The 23,440-nt window shown below is 31.8% G+C and overlaps 3 protein-coding genes across 6 annotated transcripts; 1 reads left to right on the top strand and 2 right to left on the bottom strand.

Annotated features, from left to right (window-relative positions):
* The first annotated feature begins 1,227 nt into the window (after positions 1-1,227).
* Positions 1,228-4,980, top strand: LOC111215733 (digalactosyldiacylglycerol synthase 1, chloroplastic). Its single transcript, XM_022719773.2, has 7 exons — positions 1,228-2,093; positions 2,226-2,258; positions 2,447-2,534; positions 2,903-3,384; positions 3,469-3,735; positions 3,830-4,179; positions 4,250-4,980. Exons 1-7 carry the CDS (start codon positions 1,395-1,397, stop codon positions 4,758-4,760), a joined length of 2,430 nt encoding a protein of 809 aa, XP_022575494.1. The 5' UTR covers positions 1,228-1,394; the 3' UTR covers positions 4,761-4,980.
* Positions 4,981-8,406: 3,426 nt separating this feature from the next.
* LOC106395951 (aluminum-activated malate transporter 8-like) lies at positions 8,407-10,999 on the bottom strand. The gene is made up of 5 exons (XM_022720387.2): positions 10,258-10,999; positions 9,769-10,182; positions 9,568-9,677; positions 9,287-9,430; positions 8,407-9,038 (listed from the first exon to the last, which is right to left on the bottom strand). Exons 1-5 carry the CDS (start codon positions 10,532-10,534, stop codon positions 8,508-8,510), a joined length of 1,476 nt encoding a protein of 491 aa, XP_022576108.1. The 5' UTR covers positions 10,535-10,999; the 3' UTR covers positions 8,407-8,507.
* A 23-nt stretch (positions 11,000-11,022) lies between these two features.
* On the bottom strand, positions 11,023-17,944 carry LOC111216091 (putative nuclease HARBI1). Of its 4 annotated transcripts, none has more exons than XM_048779962.1 (4): positions 16,221-17,944; positions 15,319-15,875; positions 15,181-15,237; positions 11,023-14,710 (listed from the first exon to the last, which is right to left on the bottom strand). In XM_048779962.1, the coding sequence occupies exon 4, from the start codon at positions 14,047-14,049 to the stop codon at positions 12,769-12,771; it is 1,281 nt and encodes a 426-aa protein (XP_048635919.1). In that variant the 5' UTR covers positions 14,050-14,710; positions 15,181-15,237; positions 15,319-15,875; positions 16,221-17,944; the 3' UTR covers positions 11,023-12,768. The 4 variants fall into 4 exon arrangements, with proteins under 4 accessions (XP_048635919.1, XP_022576106.1, XP_048635920.1 ...); XM_022720385.2 differs by having other exon boundaries at positions 16,221-17,427; XM_048779963.1 differs by having other exon boundaries at positions 15,319-17,944.
* Between the last annotated feature and the right edge of the window lie 5,496 nt (positions 17,945-23,440).

The following is a 23,440-nucleotide window of genomic DNA, read 5'->3' as shown; positions in this document are numbered from 1 at the left end:
TGTCAACATTTATGTGTTAACCCCTGCGAAAATATTGAATTTTTCGGTAAATGTTCTATGTACTAAATTCTATGATCTTTAGTGTTGTTTTAAAATTTCTAAACACATTCTATATTTGTATTGATGTATATTAAACTCTATTTCACGGTATATGAACATTGTTTTAATTTTTTTGTCAATTAATTTAGTAAAACTTCATAATACTCCCTAAATTGATGGACTAACCACTATAAAATCGTTAGTTTCTAGAAAAATGGAGACAATAAAGGTTCCAAACCTCTTTGCCTTTCATCGTATGTTAGTGAGGATGCAACTATGCATTAAAACAATATTTTCATATTTTTCATTTTTCTTCAAAATCTATGTGTTAACCCCCTCCAAAAATATTAAATTTTTCTGTAATACTCCATATACTGAAGCCTATGATCTTTAGTGTTGTTTTAAAATTTCTATACACATTCTATATTTGTATTAATGTATATTAAATTCTCTTCTATGGTACATGGGCATCGTTTTAATTTTTTGTCAATTAATTTAGTAAAATTTTATAATACTCCCTAAATTGGTGGACTAAACACTATAAAATCACGATTTTCTATAAACAACGGAGACAATAAAGGTTCCAAACCTCTTTGATCTTCATCATATATTAGTGAAAGATGCAAGTATGATTAAAACAATATTTTTAGTTTTTCATTTTTTCTCAAAATCTGTGTTAACCTGTACGAGAATATTGAATTTTTCAGTAAATGGTTTATATAGTGAAGCATATGATCTTTAATGTTGTTTTAAAATTTCTAAACACATTCTATATTTGTATTAATGTATATTAAACTCTCTTTCATAGTAAATGAGCATCGTTTTAAATTTTTGTCAATTAATTCAGTTAAACTTCATAATACTTCCTAAATTGATGAATTAATCACTATTAAATCGTTATTCTAAAAAAAAAATGGAGATAACAAATGTTCTAAAATACTATTCAATCAAAATTCCACGTGACCACCCATTTAGTCGGCCAATATTTTGAACCGTAAATGGGCTTCAACCAAGGGTCCATATAAGTCCACTTTTTATGAAGTCATTGTCATGAGCCCATCCCCAATCGTGATAAATCTCGTAAACCAATCAATACACGCCACGTCATTGACAAGTCGGACTCGCGCCACGTGAGCCGCGGGTCAAGCGGTCATCATCGTCCGACTTGGTATATTCCTCTTCCAGAACAATATAGAGAGAGAGAAGAGAACCAATTAAAAAAAAAGACACTCATCCAAATGAATCTCAGCCGTCCATTCCTCACCCTATTGTTTTTCCTCTCTTCTTCTTCTTCTTCTCGCTCGACGAATCGTAACTAACTCCTTCACGAAACCGTCGTGAGAAACCCTAAAATCATGGCGAAAGAGATTCAATCTCAATCTCCTCCGTCGTCTACGGCCAACGGAATCACGTTTTCTTCTTCTTCTTCCTCCTCGCCGTCTCTGTCGATGATGTTATCCTCCACCAACGCGTTCTCGCTACTCTCGAAAGGGTGGAGGGAGGTGAGGGACTCCGCAGACGCGGATTTGCAGCTGATGCGGAAACGAGCGAACTCCGTTAAGAATCTAGCGTCGACGTTCGACCGCGAGATCGAGAATTTCCTGAATAACTCGGCGATGTCTGCGTTTCCCGTCGTGTCGTCTTCGTCGTCGTCGTCGGCGTTTGGCAATGAGATTGGGATCATGAAGAAGCTTGAGCCGAAGATATCGGAGTTCCGCAGGGTTTACTCGGCGCCGGAGATTAGCCGGAAGGTGATGGAGAGGTGGGGGCCGGCGAAGGCGAAGCTGGGGATGGATTTGTCGGCGATTAAGAAGGCGATTGTGTCTGAGATGGATCTGGATGAGCGCGAAGGGGTTTTGGAGATGAGGAGACGGCGGGATAGGGATAGGTTTAGGGAGTTTTACGCTGAGGGAGAGGGAGAAGGTAGTTTTGGAGATTGGAAGCCGATTAGGTCTTTGAAGAGTAGGTTTAAAGAGTTTGAGAAACGGAGCTCGTTAGAGTTATTGATTGGATTCAAGAACAGTGAGCTTGTGGAGAAGCTCAAAGCCAGCTTTGTAAGATTCTTCGTGTTTACGCTCTCTCAAGCTTTGACGTGATAGATTTGTATTTTGGAATGATTAGTTAGAGTTTCCTAAGGTATTTTAGCAACTTTTCTAATGGTGTTTTCTCTTTTGTTGAATTTGCAGCAATCACTTTACAAAGAAACTGATGAGGCCAAGGTTGGTGTTTTTGAAGTAGCAACTCACTCTCTTTTCTTCTAAGTTTAACAGGATTTGCACACACTAATATTTGAGAATTTGAGATTGACACTCGTGTGTTCTCTGCTGGAATTTTCTTGTTACTCCGTATATTTTAGTTCACTGTTCAGTTAGGAGTTTGACGTGGATGCCTTTAAATTTTGGTGCAGGATGTGCCACCACTGGATGTACCTGAACTTTTGGCTTCCTTGGTTAGGCAGTCCGAACCTTTCCTTGATCAGATTGGTGTAAGAAAGGGTAAGTATGTATTGCATTTATCTCTTCATGTTGCTTAAAATTTTGATTAGTTGTATGAGTCTGAGTTGTGAATAGTTGGAGTTTCTCTGCCATAGCCTATCGGTGATTTAAAAAAGAAAAAAACTTAACTTTTCTCCCCTGATATTAGGAGGGGGTTTGTTTAGTGTGTTGCTTGCCCATTTTTTCAGTTTCAAATAGTTTTAGGAATTAAAATCTGCCTTTCAGTGGCTTGTTAGACATGAAATTTTCTGTATATATAGGTAAATGTAAATGTTTATAAATCACGGTTTCTTGTAGTTTTAATCTAGTTCTTGGTGTTTACATGAGAAACTCAGTCCCTGATTTTGCTCGATTTAATTGTCTTTCAGATTTGTGCGACCGCGTAGTAGAAAACCTTTATAAATGCAAGAGCCAGCACCTCTGGCGCCTGCCATCTTCACAAGCATCTGATTTAGTTGAAAATGATAACCATGTTGATGATTTGGATATGAGGATAGCCAGTGTTCTTCAGAGCACAGGACACCATTACGATGGTGGCTTTTGGACTGATTTTCTGAAGCCTGAGACGCCAGAAAGCAAAAGGCACGTGGCAATAGTTACAACAGCTAGTCTCCCGTGGATGACCGGAACAGCTGTAAATCCCCTGTTCCGGGCTGCCTATTTAGCAAAATCTGCAAAACAGAGTGTCACACTCGTGGTTCCTTGGCTCTGCGAATCTGATCAAGAACTAGTTTACCCAAACAATCTCACCTTCAGTTCACCTGAAGAACAAGAGAGTTATATACGTACATGGTTGGAGGAAAGGATTGGTTTCAAGGCTGATTTTAAAATCTCGTTTTACCCGGGAAAGGTAAGTTGATCATTTTGGATATACTATATGTTTTACTATTATTACTTGATTGTGACTGTGTTTTCTTTTCTGATTTTCTTATAGTTTTCGAAAGAAAGGCGCAGCATATTTCCTGCTGGTGACACTTCTCAATTCATACCGTCAAAAGATGCTGACATTGCTATTCTTGAAGAGCCTGAACATCTCAACTGGTATCACCACGGCAAGCGTTGGACTGATAAATTCAACCATGTTGTTGGAATTGTCCACACAAACTACTTAGAGTACATCAAAAGGGAGAAGCACGGTGCTATTCAAGCATTTTTTGTCAACCATGTAAACAATTGGGTCACACGAGCATATTGCGACAAGGTGGTCTTTCTAACTCTCTATCTTTTCAAGTTCTTGTTCTGTTGCTTTGAATCCTCTTAAATGCTAATATACATATTCTCTCCACTCATGAAAGGTTCTTCGTCTCTCTGGAGCAACGCAAGATTTGCCAAAATCAGTTATATGCAATGTCCATGGTGTCAATCCCAAGTTCCTTATGATTGGGGAGAAAATTGCTGAAGAGAGGTCCCGTGGGGAACAAGCTTTCTCAAAAGGCGCATACTTCTTAGGAAAAATGGTGTGGGCTAAAGGATACAGAGAACTAATAGATCTGATGGCTAAACACAAAAGCGACCTCGGGGGCTTCAATTTAGATGTGTACGGAAACGGTGAGGATGCAGTCGAGGTCCAACGTGCAGCACAGAAACTAGATTTGAATCTCAATTTCCTCAAAGGAAGGGACCATGCTGACGATGCTCTTCATAAGTAAGTTCTGAAAAAAAACGCTTATCTGCTCTTGAAATTATGTTAATGTTTCTCTCTCGTTTTAATGAAGGTACAAAGTGTTCATAAACCCGAGCATCAGCGATGTTCTATGCACAGCGACAGCAGAAGCACTGGCCATGGGGAAGTTCGTGGTGTGTGCAGACCATCCTTCAAACGAGTTCTTCAGATCATTCCCAAACTGTCTAACTTACAAAACATCCGAAGACTTTGTGAACAAAGTGAAAGAAGCAATGTCGAAAGAGCCGTTACCGCTCACTCCTGAGCAGATGTACAATCTTTCTTGGGAAGCAGCCACACAGAGATTCATGGAGTATTCGGATCTGGATAAGATCTTAAACGATGGAGATGGAGGAAAAAGGATGAGAAAATCAAGATCGGTTCCGAGCTTTAACGAGGTGATCGATGGAGGACTGGCATTCACACACTATGTTCTCACAGGGAATGATTTCTTGAGACTATGCAGTGGAGCAACACCAAAAACAAAAGACTATGATATGCAACATTGCAAGGATCTGAAGCTTGTTCCACCTCAAGCTCACAAGCCAGTCTACGGCTGGTAGAAGTTTTACCAACAGTTATTGCGTTTTAGATTTGTTTTGAAGTAAACCACTACTACGTTTTTTATTTGCTGATAGTTGTTGAAGGCCGTTTGTTAATAGATAGGTAGTAGAGAAAGTCATTTTGTGGGATATTTTGTAGTGTGTTAAATACAAAGCGTATTTAATGCCATATGTAAAAATATACTCTCTCTGTTTCAATATATAAATAGCTTTGAAGGTTTTTTTGTTTCATAATATAAATTGTTTTGAAAGTCTAATGCACAAAAATAAAGTGCTAAAATAATATTTATACAAAAAAAATAAAAGTAAAGTTATAAGTTGATTTTCATTGGTTACTTTTTATGTAATTAAATTCTAGAAACAAAAAAAAATATTTTTCTTAATATTTGTGTGTAGATTATTTAGCTGCTGTATCATAGTCAATCATGATATACACATTTTCAAATCTTAATTGTTAAACCGTCACTACTTACTTATATGGACATTTGTCCTATGATAATAGTCGGTCATATTCAAGTACTATGTGATCTCTTTCCACTCTGACCTTTGATCTTATCACATTTTTAAACGGAAAAAGGTCAAATCAGTGATTCTCCTCCAACTGACTTGTTTTAATTTTTAATTTTTAACCCATGGTTATATATAATTAGTACTGTACAATGAATCGATGAAACGCATTAAACTTCATGCTTAAGAATGGTCAGCCTTACAATACACTAAGTAATTAGATTTGGGGATCTAAACCCCTTTACAGTTACCATGAGTTAATGTCAGAGTAAAGATCCTTACTTTTGTGGTTTTACTATTTTTTATTTAACTTGATTAATAACTAGTAACTCAAATAAACCAATTCACACACAATTTGACCTGCCTAGTTCCACATGCTGACGTACTTAGTCCCTTTAAGTGGAATATTCGGTTTGTGACAAAAAAAAAAGTGGAATATTCCATCTCTTTCAGTGACATATTCTGATTTTCACGACAGAAATCAACTAAGATCATTAGTTTTTTTTTTCATTTTAAAACATATCATGGCGAACAGAGCAAAGGCTTTCTTGGGTTGAGCTTTTGGATCCCAAAGTTGATTTTATTCTCTAGTCGTTATGTCATACATGTATGAATTGATGAGTCGAAATACATCTATACGTGTGGTTGATTTTTAGAGCCTTAGACTATCTTCAATGGTTTACTCTATTTTTTACTCTAAAATAGAGTAACTCTATAATAGAGTTTGAATTTGCTCCAATGGTACTTTAAAATAGAGTAGAAAATAAAGTGATGAACAAAAAAAACAAATGACTCTATATTTAGAGTAAACCTATTTTTTACTCTATTATAGAGTAAAAAATAGAGTACCATTGAAGCATTTTTTACTCTAAACTCTATTTTAGAGTAAAAAATAGAGTGGGGTTGGAGATGCTCTTAATAAGACCATCCGCAACGGAGGATTTAATGAATCCTTAGCACATAATCCTAAGCAAATACTAATATAATAATAATATAAAACCTAAATAAGCTAAGGAGCAATCCCTAATTAAGGATTAAAATGAATGAATCCTTGTTGACGTGGCCTTCTTCGTTTTCTGTAGTCTCTCTCTGTGGTCTCTCTTTCTCCTTCACTCTCTCACAATTGAATTTTTTTGTGTTGAGATCGTGTGTTGATTTTCTCAATAAATCCCTCTCCTATTCAAGAGAAATCGTGTTGTTGATGGTGCTCGATTGCTGCTTCGTACTCTTCCAAATCCGCCCAGCCAAGACCGAGAAGGTTCGTTCGGTGATTCCGATCACAAAGTTTTGATCTTTTAATTTGATCTCTTTTCTAAACTCTGGTTTTTGATTCAGGAAATCGAATAATGATTTCAGAACAGCTATGTTTGAGAGGAAGAAGTCTCCTAATCGACTTGTTGTCGACGAAGCCATCAAAAGAATCTGAGTTTGTGTATCCTCCTTTCGATTTCTATTTTTTGTTACTGCTGTGTCGATTTCGTTTCACATATGACATCGGAGAATGGCGTTGTTCTGGTTCAAACTTGTTAATGAAGTAGATAGATGCATTGAAACTTCACTTGAAATTGAGATGAGAAATTGTGTGATTTGATAGATAGATGCATGTGTATGATGAATTTGAATGTTCTGGCATGCTCACAAGGATCTCACATGCTCTGAAATTTAATGTTCATCTGAAGTTTGAATCTCTCAGAATGAGAATGTACGTTTTGTTTGCTGGAGTGTTAATGTTAAAGATCGCTCTTTCTAATGCTATACATGTTCTTATTTTTTGGTAGAAATATTTAATATACATGTTGCAGAAGTTATACAAGCTGGTTTGGTCTACATGTCTTGACAGGAAAACAAGAAGAAGACAAGAAGAAACAGAAGTTTTGCATGTGAAAAAGAAGAAGACAAGAAGAAACAAAAGCGGCGCATATCTCCTCCTGATTGTTTCGTTTGATGATATGCAGAGAGCCATGCCTACTTTCTCTTCAAGTGCTTTTTCATAATTGCTTTGGTTCTTTCTATTGTTGTTTAGCTAAGCCACTCTGATTGATAATCTTTCCTCTTTATTTTTATAGTTTGTTGATGAAGATTGTGAGAGCAGTGATGATGATGGATTGCTTAAGTTTCAACAACCTTAATCTTCTTACTTTTAAGGTTTTACAAATTTAATATTTTTTTCTTCTTAAGGATTCTATATTGGGTAATACCATTGCACATACATTTTAGAGAAAAGTCCTTAACTATTTAAAAAGCAAAAAAGTATATATTATATAGCTAAGGACTCCAATGGTGGGTAACACCATTGGAGTTGCTCTAACTAATATATTTCGTTAAAAAGGTTTAATATTACATTAAACTAATATATGACTGAAGATAATACAACTCTATATCATATTTCAATTCACTAAATAGTGCTTTTTGTCAACACAAAACTTGGAGCACCTCCAATGGTTAAAGTTTCTAAAATAAATTAAAATATTATTATTATTATTATTATTATTTATTTATGTTTTTTTTTTTTTTTAAATCAGTTGATCATCTATTTGAATGACATCTGTTCTTTTAGTATCCTATAGTTTTTTAAAAATTCATAGTTCAAAAATTTTGCTATTTTTCTCTTCTAATTTTTTTTCTGTTTTTTGAATGATAAGAACTCCTGCTAAAACTATCATTAGAGGTGCTCTTAAGATTTTTATTGTGCATGTGTGCTCGTATCTTCTCTCACATATTATTGGTTTTGTTACAAGTATGACAAGCAAGTTCTCATGCATACTCACTTTTTGTAACACCTTTACTTTCATTTCTAATAATATTTACATTATTCACAATAAAAACCCATGCATAATCCAATGGATAAATGAGCTACACATTCACGGTTTATAAAATCCACTCTCGTAATTATCATAAGACATCATATAACATTCATTATTTATATGATAAATTCTTCGTTTTCTTTTCAAAACACTAAAAGGTTAACAAGAATCCAAATTAAATGATGATGAAATTATGTTGAAACATATTATATCACCTCGCTTTAGAAATCTTTACTAAAATGTTTCGTGTAATTTGTGAATCAGTTGACTAATGTATTTAATCTTTTAATCATAAGGTTCTTGCAGATCACAGTTATTTCTAAATGAATTGATAATAAGTAGAATGAGTAATATCTTTTTATATACTACTCGATAATGTTAAAACAAGTTCCCGGCCGTCAAAGAGTTTTTGAATTATTGACGATGAAAAGCTTATTTACACGACAACAACTGTCGTCTTCTCTGCTCCCAAATTAACATTATTCTCGTTGACTGTTGGTGGCTGTTCATCATGGACTGCGATAACAACATGAGGAGAGTTATTGCATTCTTCCTCGTTGTCACCCTCTAGAACAGGCTTTACAGTTCCCTTGTGAAGTAGGTGATGTTGTCCTAACTCCGGCGATAATTTTGGATCCAGATTCTCTTTAAAGTGTGCCAGAACTGAAAATTCGTCCACAGACTCAGAGATCTTCTCGACATAACTCACGATGTCGATCAATGTTGACGCCATTGTGACTACTGGAATGATCTCCAGGAGATCTTTATCTGTCTCCGGGAAAGAAACTTTGAGTGCAAGCCTTAGGTTTTCTATGGCATTTTTGGAGTTTTTAATGTGTGTATTCACACAAACATGGTATCTGCTCATTGTTTTGATAGATTTGGCTATGGCTTTTAGGGCTTCGCCAGCTTCTCTGCTAATAATCGAGCATGGCTCTTGAATCTTGCTTATGAAGTCTTGCGGTGCCTGCTTGCGTCACACGTAAAAAAAAGCATGCAAATTATCAAAAAAAAAATTGTAACATAGCTTATAATTTATTTGTTTAAATATAAGATACTAAATTTATGTGATTTCGTCGTACTAATTTTTTTGGTAACATAACTTATGATTTATTTATTTAAATATAACATACCAAATTTAAATATAACAAACAAATTATCAATTTATTTGTTTAAATATAACATACTAATTTTATATGATTTCTGACGACGAACCTTAGCGTCAGAGAGAACACAGCCATTGAGAACTTCGAAATGAATGGCGCATTGGCGAACGAGTCCTGCGATCTTTAAGTACTTTGTCCATGGATGGCGTAACCTGAATCGGCCATGTCCTGGTTCCCATCTCGCAAGATTCGCCTGCAAAACAAAAAAAAAGTTTATATTATAACTTGATAATAGTAATAGTAGTTTACAAAAAAGATAATAGTAATAGTTAATGATGAACATGTACACGTTTGAACATTATTTATTGTATTGAGTTTTAAAAAATATACTAAAGTATCTTCAGTGCTTTTTGATGTTAGAATGCTTTTGTATTCTCGGACGCTCGAGTTTGTCCCCTTTGAAGTCTTCTCCGATGATGGAAAATATTCACCCTCGAAACCTTTTTTACAGATATCAAAGCACGTATGCATGCATAAGGTATAGATTTATATATTTCATTTTATACCGAGAATAAAGCAATTGTAAGTCACCTTCTAAGGAGTTAGCGAGTTTGATAATGTTGTTAGCAACCATCTTGTGAAGATCTTCGCCTGCCCATACCGGAAAAACGAAGATCGACACAAGAATGCATATTGTTCCACCAATGAGAATAGTCGATAGTCTTTGATATGCAATAACCAATATTTCATCTGTACGGTACCCCGAAACAGCAACCATGCTAAATGTAAGTATGAATATCAAGGCACCATAGTCATATCTCTGTTTAATCCTTGGAAAAAACCGCGAAAATGTCGCAGCTGCACCTAGTGAGAACACTAATATCCCAAGAACAATAGGCTCTCCTTTGTGTCCACACAATCGAGCAAGGTGTACTGCACCAACCCCTAAGGCACCGGCTATTAATGTTGCGAAAGCTCTGTTTAAACCTTTTGAAAGTGTCCCACCTATAAGAAGAAAAATGTTTTATGTAGCTTTGTTTTAAGCAAAAGTCGTGTGGTTTAATAGACTTAGTGACTTACCAACAGTGAACTCGGAGACCACGACTACGGTTAGTATTGCCCACATACCGGAAACCCCAAAGCTATTATAGAGTGGCCTTACATAGTACAACATTGAAACTAATGTGAGAGAAAGTCCCACTTTTATGGAATGGATGATCCTTCTTGGGTCATCTTTCCCAAACTTTTGCACATGCTTTATGTGCTTGGTGACACCGTCTTTGAGCTTGCTAGGGAAATCCTTAAGCCTTTGCAAGAAACATGCCTTCTTCACTTGTGCATTCAAATCCATTTCCATCAATGGAAGTGTTAAAGCTTGTGAAATTGGCTAATATTCGTATAACTTTTGGGGTGTGTGTGGTGCTTATATGTGGGATAGTTTTGGGTTATATTTATAGGTAGAAAAGGCATAATATGTGAAACGACATATTTTCATTGCTGACTAAGCTTGCATCTAAACCAATATTTTATCTTAAAGTCTTGATTTCTAATGATATAAATATTAAAGATATAAAAAGTGATGGTCAGTACTTTCCTTATATCTAATTAATTGATGGATGGCTATTCATCTACTAGCTAGAATATAGTTCGATGTACAAATTGATGTTACGTAGGTACAATATAAGACCAAATATTATTATAATTTTTTTTACTTTTTATATACTTACGAGCTCCACTATTTAACACATAGTAAAAGTCAGAAAAGGAATATAAAATTATATAAAAAGGAAAAAAAAACAAGAAAAATAGGACCAAGTTGATCGAACCCACTAAAGGTAGACATAGCATAGAAGCTCTCAAACCAAAGGCTGAGAATGTTTGCTTCTAACTTTACAGCAGTTAATGTTTTAATTTGATATAAATAAAATATTCAGACAACTTTATGTAAGATAATAAATATTATTGTAAAAATTGTCCATTTTCAAGATGCTTTCATGTGAATTCTCTCAGTTTTGGTCAAACAAAGTGCTCTCAATGTTTATTATGAATGATTAGATAATGATAATTGATTAATTAAACATATAAAATAATGATTCAAATCAATGAGACTGATCATCATATGGCTGATAAGTGATCAATGCTATAAGGAAGAACTTATAAGTAACAATGATATTTTCTTATTGAACTATTCCTACTAAAATTTCCTGAGATCAGAAAGTATTCCAAAAATGTAATTTCTGAATTAATTTATTTTAATGAAAGTGATACACATTTAAGGAAAGTGATACATATTCTTACAAATATATATAGAGAAAACATGGTCATATCACCCGCATTATGAATAATGCATGATGCTAATTGCTATGATATGTGAATATTTGAGAATGGTTCGTAGGCATGAAGAAGACGTGTAAGGAGATATTTATTAAATTGACGAGCCGATCTCTATAAAACATTGATTTTGTAAAATAATTAGGTGTTGGGTGAATTTACGTTCAAGATCTATTTTTAAACAATGGTTGTTTCGTCCATTCTTTTTAGTTCTAACTTTAGAATTCGTAAAAACATCTTTTTCATGTTGCTGGCACTAAATCTAAGCATTATTCCAAGAATATTACATGAATGTATGATCGAGATTTCATTCTAAGCTCTGTTGCAGTCCGTACTTCATATAGCATATTCTTTTTTCCTTTTTTCCTTTTTTTGGTTATCTTAAACGTGACAATATAACTTATCACTATAACAGAATAATCTTGTGTCGCAATAGATCTAATAGTACACTTATTTTCAGTTTTAGAATATTTTTTTTGCATGATATATGATATGGATTACTTGATAGTCCATAGCAAATAACTAATTAGAACATTTTGTCACAATATATGTTGTCGCAAAACTGCTTTGTGATAGATTTTGATTTGTAAGATTTCGATATATATGTCGATGGAAAACCAGAACCTATTGAGTAATATTTTTGTAGCTGAACCGACAGTAAAACATAATTTGTGAAATTTCATATATTTCGAAAGAAAATATATGTTCGTGCCTAGCTAGTGATTTACAAAATATTCTCTTTGCATATGTTTGCATGCTTGAACATCTATTTGCTGAGACCTCTCGACCACCCGTTATCATGTCCGGTCATGTACCAACTCTGAAAACTTTGAATTTGAAATTAGAAAAGTTAAAACAAAACAATATATATGTATATAATTAGAATAACTAAGTTTGCTCTGAACATGAAACATAAATTAATTATTTGATTTAAAAAAAAAACTATCATCATGCAAGTCACGGACTGAAAAACAAACCACTTATAAAATAGCTGCTAAACATTAAAATATTAGTCTTAGGTTATCTATACTGGACATCTTAGAGCATCTCCAATGGTGTTACTACCATTGGAGTCCTTAAATATATTTTATTATTATTTTTTTTTTTAAGAGTTAAGGATTTTAATGAAATTTGTATATCCAATGGTGTTACTACCATTGGAGTCCTTAAGAATAAAAAATTAATAAATTTTTAAAAAGTTTAAAAAAGATATAAAAATTTATTTATTACATGATTAAACATATCAAATTACAATAACTATTAATTTTCATCCCCAAATTTGTTCCAAATATTTTCAATTAAATCATTCTTCAATTGGTGATGTGTTTCCGTCTCGCGAACCTGAAACCGAATGGCACGCATTTCATTGATGCTTGGAGGGATGTCTGTACCACGAGACTTATGCACTCGTGAACTGCTGGCTACATCTCCTTCTTCAAATTCAGATGTATCGTACTGAGTGTTGTATCCATCTCGTTCATTTTCGACTATCATATTGTGCAATATGATACATGCTCTCATAGTCTTCCCTATCTGTTCCTGGTCCCATGAAAGTGCCGGGTTTTTCACAATCGCAAATCGAGCTTGTAAAACTCCAAAAGCCCGCTCCACATCTTTTCGGATTGATTCTTGAACTTTAGCAAATAACTCTGCTTTAGGACCTTGAGGGAGTGAGATAGATTGGATAAATGTTGACCAGTTTGGATAAATACCGTCTGTGAGGTAGTACGCCAAATTATACATGTGTCCGTTGACCACGTACTCTACCCTCGGAGCCCGACCTTGAATAATGTCATCAAAAACAGGAGACCGATCGAGGACATTAATATCGTTTAAGGTACCTGGAAGACCGAAGAAAGCGTGCCATATCCAAAGATCTTGTGAAGCTACTGCCTCTAACACAATTGACGGTTTTGTTGATCCCCGGGTATACTGTCCTTTCCAAGCCGTTGGGCAATTTTTCCACCTCCAATGCATACAGTCGATGCTTCCTACCATCCCAGGAAACCCGCGTATCTCTCCAATATGGAGTAGTCGCTGAAGATCCTCTTCTGTCGGTCTTCGTAGATACTCAGCACCAAATAACCGAATTATTCCTTCATTAAAATGCTTTAAACACGAAATTGCCGTGCTTTCACCAACTCTGAGATATTCATCAACCGCGTCAGCTGCAGAACCATAAGCTAGGAGACGAATAGCAGCCGTACATTTTTGTAGTGGAGAAAGACCAAACCTCCCCGTTGCATCTCTTCTTTGTTGAAAGAATGGAACGTGTTCTGAGAGGCGATGGACAATACGCAAGAATAATTCTTTGTTCATACGGAAACGGCGTCTGAATAAATATGGCGGAAATGTCGCATCTTCGCTGAAGTAATCATTCCATAATTGGTTGTGTCCTATTTCGCGGTCTCGTTCTATATAAGCGCGTGTCCTCGGCTTAGAGGGTTGGCCTTCCACAATGTTGATGTAGGTTTCGTCTATGATATCGTCGATAATTTCGTCCAATCTTTCTTCAACTTCATCGGACGACGATGATGACATTTTTTTTGTAGTAGCTCCTGCAAAAAAAATTTCCGTTAAGATTTAAAAAAATGGATAACGATTTTAAAATTATAAATATAATGGAAACTAAGCTTATTTTTTTTATTATAATCCTAACTATTTAAAAAAAATTTCCACGAGTTAGCAAGATTATATATAATAAACTGTGCATGATATTTTAAATTTAAGCTACTTTCTTAATCAAAATTCCGGTTTTTCATTTGAGAGTTGGCAAGATTATATATAATAAACATGAACCTGCGACCTTGAACCTGTCGGTTTTTCAGTTTTACAAAATGTCGGTTTGTCTTCGCTTTGCCTTCTCCTTCCTTGTACCTGTCGGTTTTTCAGTTTAAGGAGATGATTTGTGTTTGATTTGAAGTATGAAAAGTTAATAGAGAAGAGTCTGTTTGATTGAAAGAGAAGCAAGTTGTTTAGAGATCAAATCCGACATTACAAGTACCATACATTAACTAGGAAGAGAATACAGTTGCATAGGAGAAAGAAAACTAAGGAAACAAAGGAGATACATAGCTAAAACGACTAAACAGCTTCACTTATAGAAGTGAAACTTCACACCCGTGACTTCCTTCAGACCCGTGAATGGGAAAACAGCAAAACAGACCCGTGACTTCCTTTCACACCCGTGACCTTGTACTACCTGCAACAACCAAAAAAAAAAATCCAAGAGTTAGCAAGAGTTACCAAGAGTTAACAAAGTGTACTAACTACTCAACACAACATGAAAACCTTAACTAGTCCGTGACTTCCTTTAACTAAACATCACAGCATTTCAGACAGTAGTTTCATTTTTAAATGAAAAGAGAGCTGGAAGTTGATATGCGATATCTATCTAAGTTACATTTAAAAGCAATCAAGTCAGCCAGAGTTAGGAAGGTAAAAAGCAGTACAAGTACATTTAAACCCATCAACTCAGAGGAGTTAGGAAGGTAAAAGCATTTATCAGCTTCGGACTTTAATTCTAAATACATTTATCAGCTTCGACTTTATCAACAAAATCTAGTTTACCGCTTAGTTTATTATATTACCATTATTATCCAGATTCAATGACAAATACTATACACTTTGATTACTCAATGAAAAGAGAGCTGGAAGTTGATTGTACATTACCTTCTAAAGGTCAGACAGTCGCATTTTCATCCTCTGAAGCTCTTCCTGAAGCTCTTCCTGAACAGACATAAGATAAAAGAGTCATGTTTTTCAAGAAAATATGGAAAAAAAATTATAAGCAGAAGGAATGAAACTAACCATGCTCTCTGTTAACACGTTCTCCTTCTCTGCAACCCACTTGAACATGATCACCATACATAGTAGAAATACTACACTAAGCAACACACATACAAGCAATGGATAGCCATTTGCAATCCCTGTTTTCTTCTTAGCTAACTGCCCCACAATCTGCTCGACCTTAACCAGCTTCTCGTCACTCTCATTAGCTTGATCCTTTACCTCCCTAAGTTGTCTCTGATAATCACGCAACTCCTCCATGACCGCCACATCCCACCATTTCCACACATGGCAGTCTCCATCATCCGCATTCCCGCAAGTGAAGTACCTTCTCCCTGGATCTTTGCTTGTGTAAGAAGTTTCAACAACTGCCTCACCACCACAGTAGCAGGTCTTGGGGATTCCGTCATCACACTCAGGTTGAGGAAGGTACTCAACCGCCTCAGCTATGTTGTCCCTACTGTCAGCTTCGTCAGAGTAGAGATCAGCTTCCGCTTGAAGAAGCGAAGTTATATCTATATCATACTCCTCTGATGATGAAGGCTGGCTGTAGCTATATCGTCCCATGTTTCCTTAACCTGAAATCATAGCAACAGAGGCGTTAAAACAATTCACATAATCAAACAACTTTTGGACTACATTTCTATAAGCTCAATAGAGTCAGAACACATAGGATAAGAGGATTAGAAATCTTTATAAAAGACTAATCTTTTTGAAACAGTTACTACAATCGCAAAAATCCCCCAATTGATTGAAAAATTAGATTCAAAATAGATTCAGAAACAAATCGTTATCAAACGCTAACTGATCTCCAAAAATTATGTAAATCGATTGAAATCCCAAATCCGAACCCTAATTTGAGAAGAAACCAAAATGAAACCTAGCGTAAATCCCTAAATCAACAAGAGGATCCTTCGATTTACCTTCGCTACCGTCGAGAACCCTTCGAGTATCCTCTTTAGTGACGACAACCCTTCGATTTCTCTTCTCAGCGGTCGAGAGAAAGATCGTCTTAATTGCCGTCTCTGATTTTTTTTTTTTCGTGTTGCGTCCAAATGAAATGAAGTCGCGAAACCCTACACGAGTTGGACCCAATTGCTCCTGCCACGTCAACAAGGACCAACACATTTTAATCCTTAGCTTAGGACTTATCCTTAGCTTTTCTCGGCTAAATATTAGTATTATAATCCTAATAGTTAAGGATTAGCTACTAAGGATTGTGTTAAAACCACCGTTGCGGATGGTCTTAGTTTCTTGTAGGTTATCGACAAAATGAGTTTACACTTCATTGCAATTTAGTTTTCATGATACAAACCTTCAGACAACGTATTTACATTACCAAAAGCCTTTTCAAAATATTATGATCCTATATCAACAGTTTTAAAGATACAGACTGGAATATGAAAGATTTTTTTTAGTGACACTTGAGAGATAATCCGGTAAACCCGCAGTTCGATTCTCGTTAGCCACCAGAAAATTTACAAATGTCAGCATCGCTGGAGTCCACAGATTAGTCGGTTGACTTTTGTCGCCGGACCTTCTGGTTAATTGAAAAAAATGAAGTATATATATGAAAGATTTTGATGTTTTTAAGTGAATACATATTCCATTATGAGTGAAGTGTCACATGTAAAAACAGTGGTGAAATGACTGAGAAGGAGCACTTGAATTAATTCCATCTTAGAGGCTGAGAATTTCGTGTTGAAGTTGTATCTCGATTGATCATTTCAAATTTTCCGTTTATAGAATTTACAAGGTTTACACTAAACTCACTATCAAATTTCTAAATCCAATACCCCCACCTTAGTTACTTTATCTCTTAGACATGTACATGACGAATCATAAACAATGCTTTGGTGATAAGTTCCAACAAAGCGTAGTGCATGACAAATTCCAAAACGAAGAAGATCAATGTGACTGGAACGTGAGTCTTCTCATGAAACGTAAGATTGGTCAGAAAAAGAACATAAAAATTCACGTCGGATTGGTCGGAAGAGACCGGCCAAAAAGGAACCGTTCCTCGCTATACGACAAATTAGCTTAACTTCTATACTTTTTTCTGGTTCTTGCTTTCCCCCCTTAAATTTCATTTTTGTAATATTGTTCTTCGTATACATGCTTTTGCAACATGTGTAGTTGGCGTTTATATATATATATATATATATATATATATATACTTCTTTTTTTTATCAATGGCGTTACCCATAAACTTGAAAACACACACTCAAATTTCAGTTAAATATAAGCTCAAGCGCACACAGTCGCACACTCGTTGATACTGTATGTAGCCATATGGTGCGGATACAGATGCAAATACAAACAAATAAATAAATTGAAACGGGCCATTTGAGAAAAAGTTGACCAGCTTAATTGGGTCGACCTTCGGTTCAGGTCTCTTTGAGGCCCATAAAACGTGATTCTGATTCTGGCTCGGCCGCTTAATATTTCAACCCAGTTAACCGGTATCTAAACTCTACTAGACCCTTGACGCAGACCCTTAAATAGTTTGCATTGGTTTAACCGAACCGACTTCATTATTAAAGCATCAATGATTAACGAAACTTTTATTTTAAAATAACTAGGGATTAACCCGGGCTACGCCCGGGATTTTTATTTTTTTTAATTTAAGTTGTTAAATTATTTATATTTAGGCTATGATATATATTTATATAAATGTTAATTGCATGTCATAATTAAAATTTATTTTTAAATTTTAACACGTTAAATTAACATATTTTTTACTATTGAAATATTTTTTTGTAATTTTATTGGCTATCTAATTATCATATTTAGCAAAACTATCTTTTGAGTGTTGGAATAAATGTTTTAGAGATTTTATTAAACTGCAGTGTATTTTCGGATCAACCACATGCTCAACATTCGATCGATCCGTAAAAAGATGGTCGATCTCCTTGGCCAGGTAAGTACAATTTTAGCAAAAATATCTTTTATTTTCAAATATTAAGTATATAAGTATTCTTTTTAATTTTTTTAATTGTATTTTTTGATTAAATTATTGTATTATAATGGTTATGTAAATATTTTTTGTGATGTTTGAATTTGTGTTGTTCGTATACTTAACGTAGATAATATTGATGTTTAACAATTTATTGTGTTCTGGAAATAGAAAATAATGATATATCAAAACATATCTAATACTTGTTAAATGATAGTATAATGTAAATTACATCCATTATTTGAAAATAACAATTTGTTGTTTTTATTTTTATTTTAAATCAGAAATTATTTTTATTTAAAACAATTATTCATATATAATATAATAGTTTAAGTTTGGAAGATTAATCTATATATATAAATTATGTATATTTTTTAAAAAATAATTTAAAATATTATATATTGAGTATCTGAATAAAAGCTGAATTTCTTATCTTGAAAATCAGATATTTATATTTTTGTCTTCATGTTATACTCACCAATCCATCATTGAGATTTATAACTCAATATGTTTTTTAAAAAACTTAGTTTTAAGTAATAAACGAATTTAATAAATTAAATTCATCACCTATAATGTTCTGTAAACTATATTTGAAAGCTCTCTAAAATTATATTTTAAGCATAATATTATTATTATTTAATTTAAGTTATTTTAAACATAACATATGCTAAACCAACTTAAATTATATTTACAATAGGACCATCCTAAACCGGTTAGTAAACCAAAAACAATACTAAACCAACATGAACCAATACCTGATTCGGCGAGGAAAGAAGTGTTTCGGGATAAACGCTTGAATGGTTATTAACTGAAATGGTTTGATCATGAAAGAGTTAGTATGAATATTAACAATAAAATTATGGATTAGATTAATTTAAATTTGTAAGAATACCTTTGAGTCTATGAAAAGCAATTCAATTCCCATGAATAAGTTTGGCTTTTGGAAGTTGCGGGTTTCCCAACAATGAATCCACCTAACAAAAAGTTTGTTGTTATAAAAAAATCTCATTCAAGGTCATTAAAGGTTTCTGGGACGGCAAGAGTTGATGGTGAAACCATTTTTTGCTCGAGTGCTTTGAAATTTTCCTTAATAGTGTGAGGTTGATGTGGATAGAATAATGAGATTTATAGGGACTTTCTTGATGAAAAACTATACATTTTTTTTTTGTTTAATGTGGTATTTCCATTTTTATATAATTTACTACCATTTTAAGATAGAAGTACATTTTAAGATATATGCTTAAATCTTAATGTACTTTTTTCATTTTTTAAAATGTTTATTTCCATTTCATATATTTTTATTTACGTAATATCTATATTTTATATTTTAAAATAGATATTTAAATATTAATGTACTTTTTCCATTTTTTAAATTGTGTATTTACTTATATTATATATTTTATATTTTAAGATAGATGTTTAATGCTTGATGATCTTTTTCCATTTAAAAAAAAAAATTGTGTATTTACTTATTATTACATATATAATTCATATATTATATATTTACATTATTTACTTATTATTTATTTTCGTGTATATGTATTTCCATTTCTTGTACTTTTCATTTACTTAATATCTATATTTTACATTTTAAGATAGATGTTTAAATCTTAATGTACGTTTTTCATTTTTTTTAAATTGTGTATTTCCATTTGTTATACTTTCTATTTACATAATATCTATATTTTAAATTTTAAAATATATTTTTAAATCTTAATGTAATTTGCCATTTTTAAAATTTGGTATTTACTTATATTATATATTTACTTGTTATTTACTTTTCTTTATGTTGTGTATTTCTATTTCTTATACTTTCTATTTACTAATAATTTTATATTTTAAGATTGATTTACATTTTAAGATAGATGTTTAAATACTAATGTACTTTTTCCATTTTTTAAATTGTGTATTTCCTTTTCCTATACTTTCTATTTACTTAATATCTATATTTTTCATTTTAAGATAGATGTTTAATATTTAATGTACTATTTCCATTTTTTAAAAATTGTGCATTTACTTATTATTGTATATATAATTCGTATATTTATATATTTATAATATTTACTTATTATTTATTTTTCTATATATTGAGTATTTCTCTTTCTTATACTTTATATTTAGTTAATGTCTATATTTTATATTTTAAGATAGATGTTTAAATTTTTACGTATTTTTCCATTTTTAATGTAAAACGGCAATGTTTAATAGAAGAACTTGGACAAATAGTCAAATAGTTATATTTATTTTTTTTTTCTTTTTTTTTATAAAATGGTAATGTTACATTATGAAGATAACCCGTTTTTTAGTGAACAATGGTAATCTTACATATGTTTAATGTAGTTTTTCCATTTTTTTATGTTGTATGTTTACATATTATTGTTATTTTTAAATGTAAAATGGTAATTTTGCATATGTTTAATGTAATATTTCCACTTTTTATGTTGTATGTTTACATATTATTTATTATTTTCGAAATTATATATAATTTTTTTTTACAAAATAGTAATGTTACATTATGGAGATAAGCCGTTTTTTTAGTGAAAAATGGTAATCTTACATATGTTTAATGTAGTTTTTCCATTTTTTATGTTGTATGTTTACATATTATTTTCTTAAAATAAAAATGTAAAATTGTAATCTTACATATGTTTAATGTAGTATTTCCATTTTTATGTTGTATGTTTTACATATATTTATTATTTTCGAAATTATATATAATGTTTTTGTTTTTTTATAAAACGGTAATGTTACGTTATGGAGATAAGCTGTCTTTTTTTTAAGTTAAAAATAGTAATCTTACATATGTTTAATGTAGTTTTTCTATTTTTTTATGCTGTATGTTTACATATTTTTTATAATTTTCGAAAATAATAATATTAAATGTAAAACTATATTTTATGCCACGTGTCATCTTTCGAGATTATATTATATATTTACTTATTATTTATTTTTCTTTATATTGTGTATTTCTATTTATTGTACTTTCTATTTACTAATAATTTTATATTTTAATATTGATTTACATTTTAAGATAGATGTTTAAATACTAATGTACTTTTTCCATTTTTTTAAATTGTGTATTTCCCTTTCTTATACTTTCTATTTGCATAATATCTATATTTTATATTTTAATATAGATGTTTAAATCTTAATATACTTTTTCCATTGTTTTTAAGTTGTGTATTTCTTTTTCTTATATTTTCTATTTACTTAATATCTATAATTTACATTTTAAGATAGATGCTCTTTCCATTTTTTAAAAATTGTGCATTTACTTATTATTGTATATATAATTCGTATATTTATATATTTATAATATTTACTTATTATTTATTTTTTTATATATTGAGTATTTCTCTTTCTTATACTTTATATTTAGTTAATGTCTATATTTTATATTTTAAGATAGATGTTTAAATCTTTACGTATTTTTCCATTTTTAATGTAAAATGGCAATGTTTAATAGAAATACTTGGACAAATAGTCAAATAGTTATATTTATGTTTTTTGTCTTTTTTTTTTATAAAATGGTAATGTTACATTATGAAGATAAACCGTTTTTAGTGAACAATGGTAATCTTACATATATTTAATGTAGTTTTTCCATTTTTTTATATTGTATGTTTACATATTATTGTTATTTTTAAATGTAAAATGGTAATTTTACATATGTTTAATGTAGTATTTCCATTTTTATGTTGTAGGTTTACATATTATTTATTATTTTCGAAATTATATATAATTTGTTTTTTACAAAATAGTAATGTTACATTATGGAGATAAGCCGTCTTTTTTTTAGTGAAAAATGGTAATCTTACATATGTTTAATGTAGTTTTTCCATTTTTATGAGAAGTTTAAATCTTAATATACTTTTTCCATTGTTTTTAAGTTGTGTATTTCTTTTTCTTATACTTTCTATTTACTTAATATCTATATTTTACATTTAAGATAGATGTTTAATATTTAATGTACTCTTTCCATTTTTTTAAAATTGTGCATTTACTTATTATTGTATATATAATTCGTATATTTATAATATTTACTTATTATTTATTTTTATATATATTGAGTATTTATCTTTCTTATACTTTATATTTAGTTAATGTCTATATTTTATATTTTAAGATAGATGTTTAAATATTTATGTATTTTTCCATTTTTAATGTAAAACGGCAATGTTTAATAGAAGAACTTAGACAAATATGTTTAATGTAGTATTTCAATTTTTATGTTGTATGTTTTACATATATTTATTATTTTCGAAATTATATATAATTTTTTTTGTTTTTTTTATAAAACGGTAATGTTACATTATGGAGATAAGCCGTCTTTTTTTTTTAAGTGAAAAATAATAATCTTACATATGTTTAATGTAGTTTTTTCATTTTTTATGTTCTATGTTTACATATTTTTTACAATTTTTGAAAATAAGTAATATTAAAATGTAAAACTTTATTTTATGCCACATGTCATCTTTCGGCAGAAATTTTTTCCGCTTATGTGGACGCCATAAAACGGTAATGTTACATTATGGAGATAAGCCGTCTTTTTTTAAGTGAAAAATAATAATCTTACATATGTTTAATGTAGTTTTTTCATTTTTTATGCTGTATGTTTACATATTTTTTACAATTTTCGAAAATAAGTAATATTAAAATGTAAAACTTTATTTTATGCCACATGTCATCTTTCAGGAGAAATTTACTTTATTTTATGCCACATGTCATCTTTCAGGAGAAATTTTTTCCGCTGATGTGGACGCCCTATGGAGACTCAAAAGCTCCATTAAAATGTAAAACTTTATTTTATGCCACATGTCATCTTTCGGGAGAAATTTTTTCCGCTGATGTGGACGCCCTATGGAGACTCAAAAGCTCCCTTTTATTAGTAGAGATGTTACATTATGGAGATAAGCCGTCTTTTTTTTAAGTGAAAAATAATAATCTTACATATGTTTAATGTAGTTTTTTCATTTTTTATGCTCTATGTTTACATATTTTTTACAATTTTTGAAAATAAGTAATATTAAAATGTAAAACTTTATTTTATGCCACATGTCATCTTTCGGCAGAAATTTTTTCCGCTGATGTGGACGCCATAAAACGGTAATGTTACATTATGGAGATAAGCCGTCTTTTTTTTAAGTGAAAAATAATAATCTTACATATGTTTAATGTAGTTTTTTC

Source organism: Brassica napus, chromosome A5 (genome assembly GCF_020379485.1).
Source record: "Brassica napus cultivar Da-Ae chromosome A5, Da-Ae, whole genome shotgun sequence".
Lineage (NCBI taxonomy): Eukaryota > Viridiplantae > Streptophyta > Magnoliopsida > Brassicales > Brassicaceae > Brassica > Brassica napus.
Note: the sequence above shows the minus strand (reverse complement) of the source record. Positions and strands in the feature narration are given on the sequence as shown.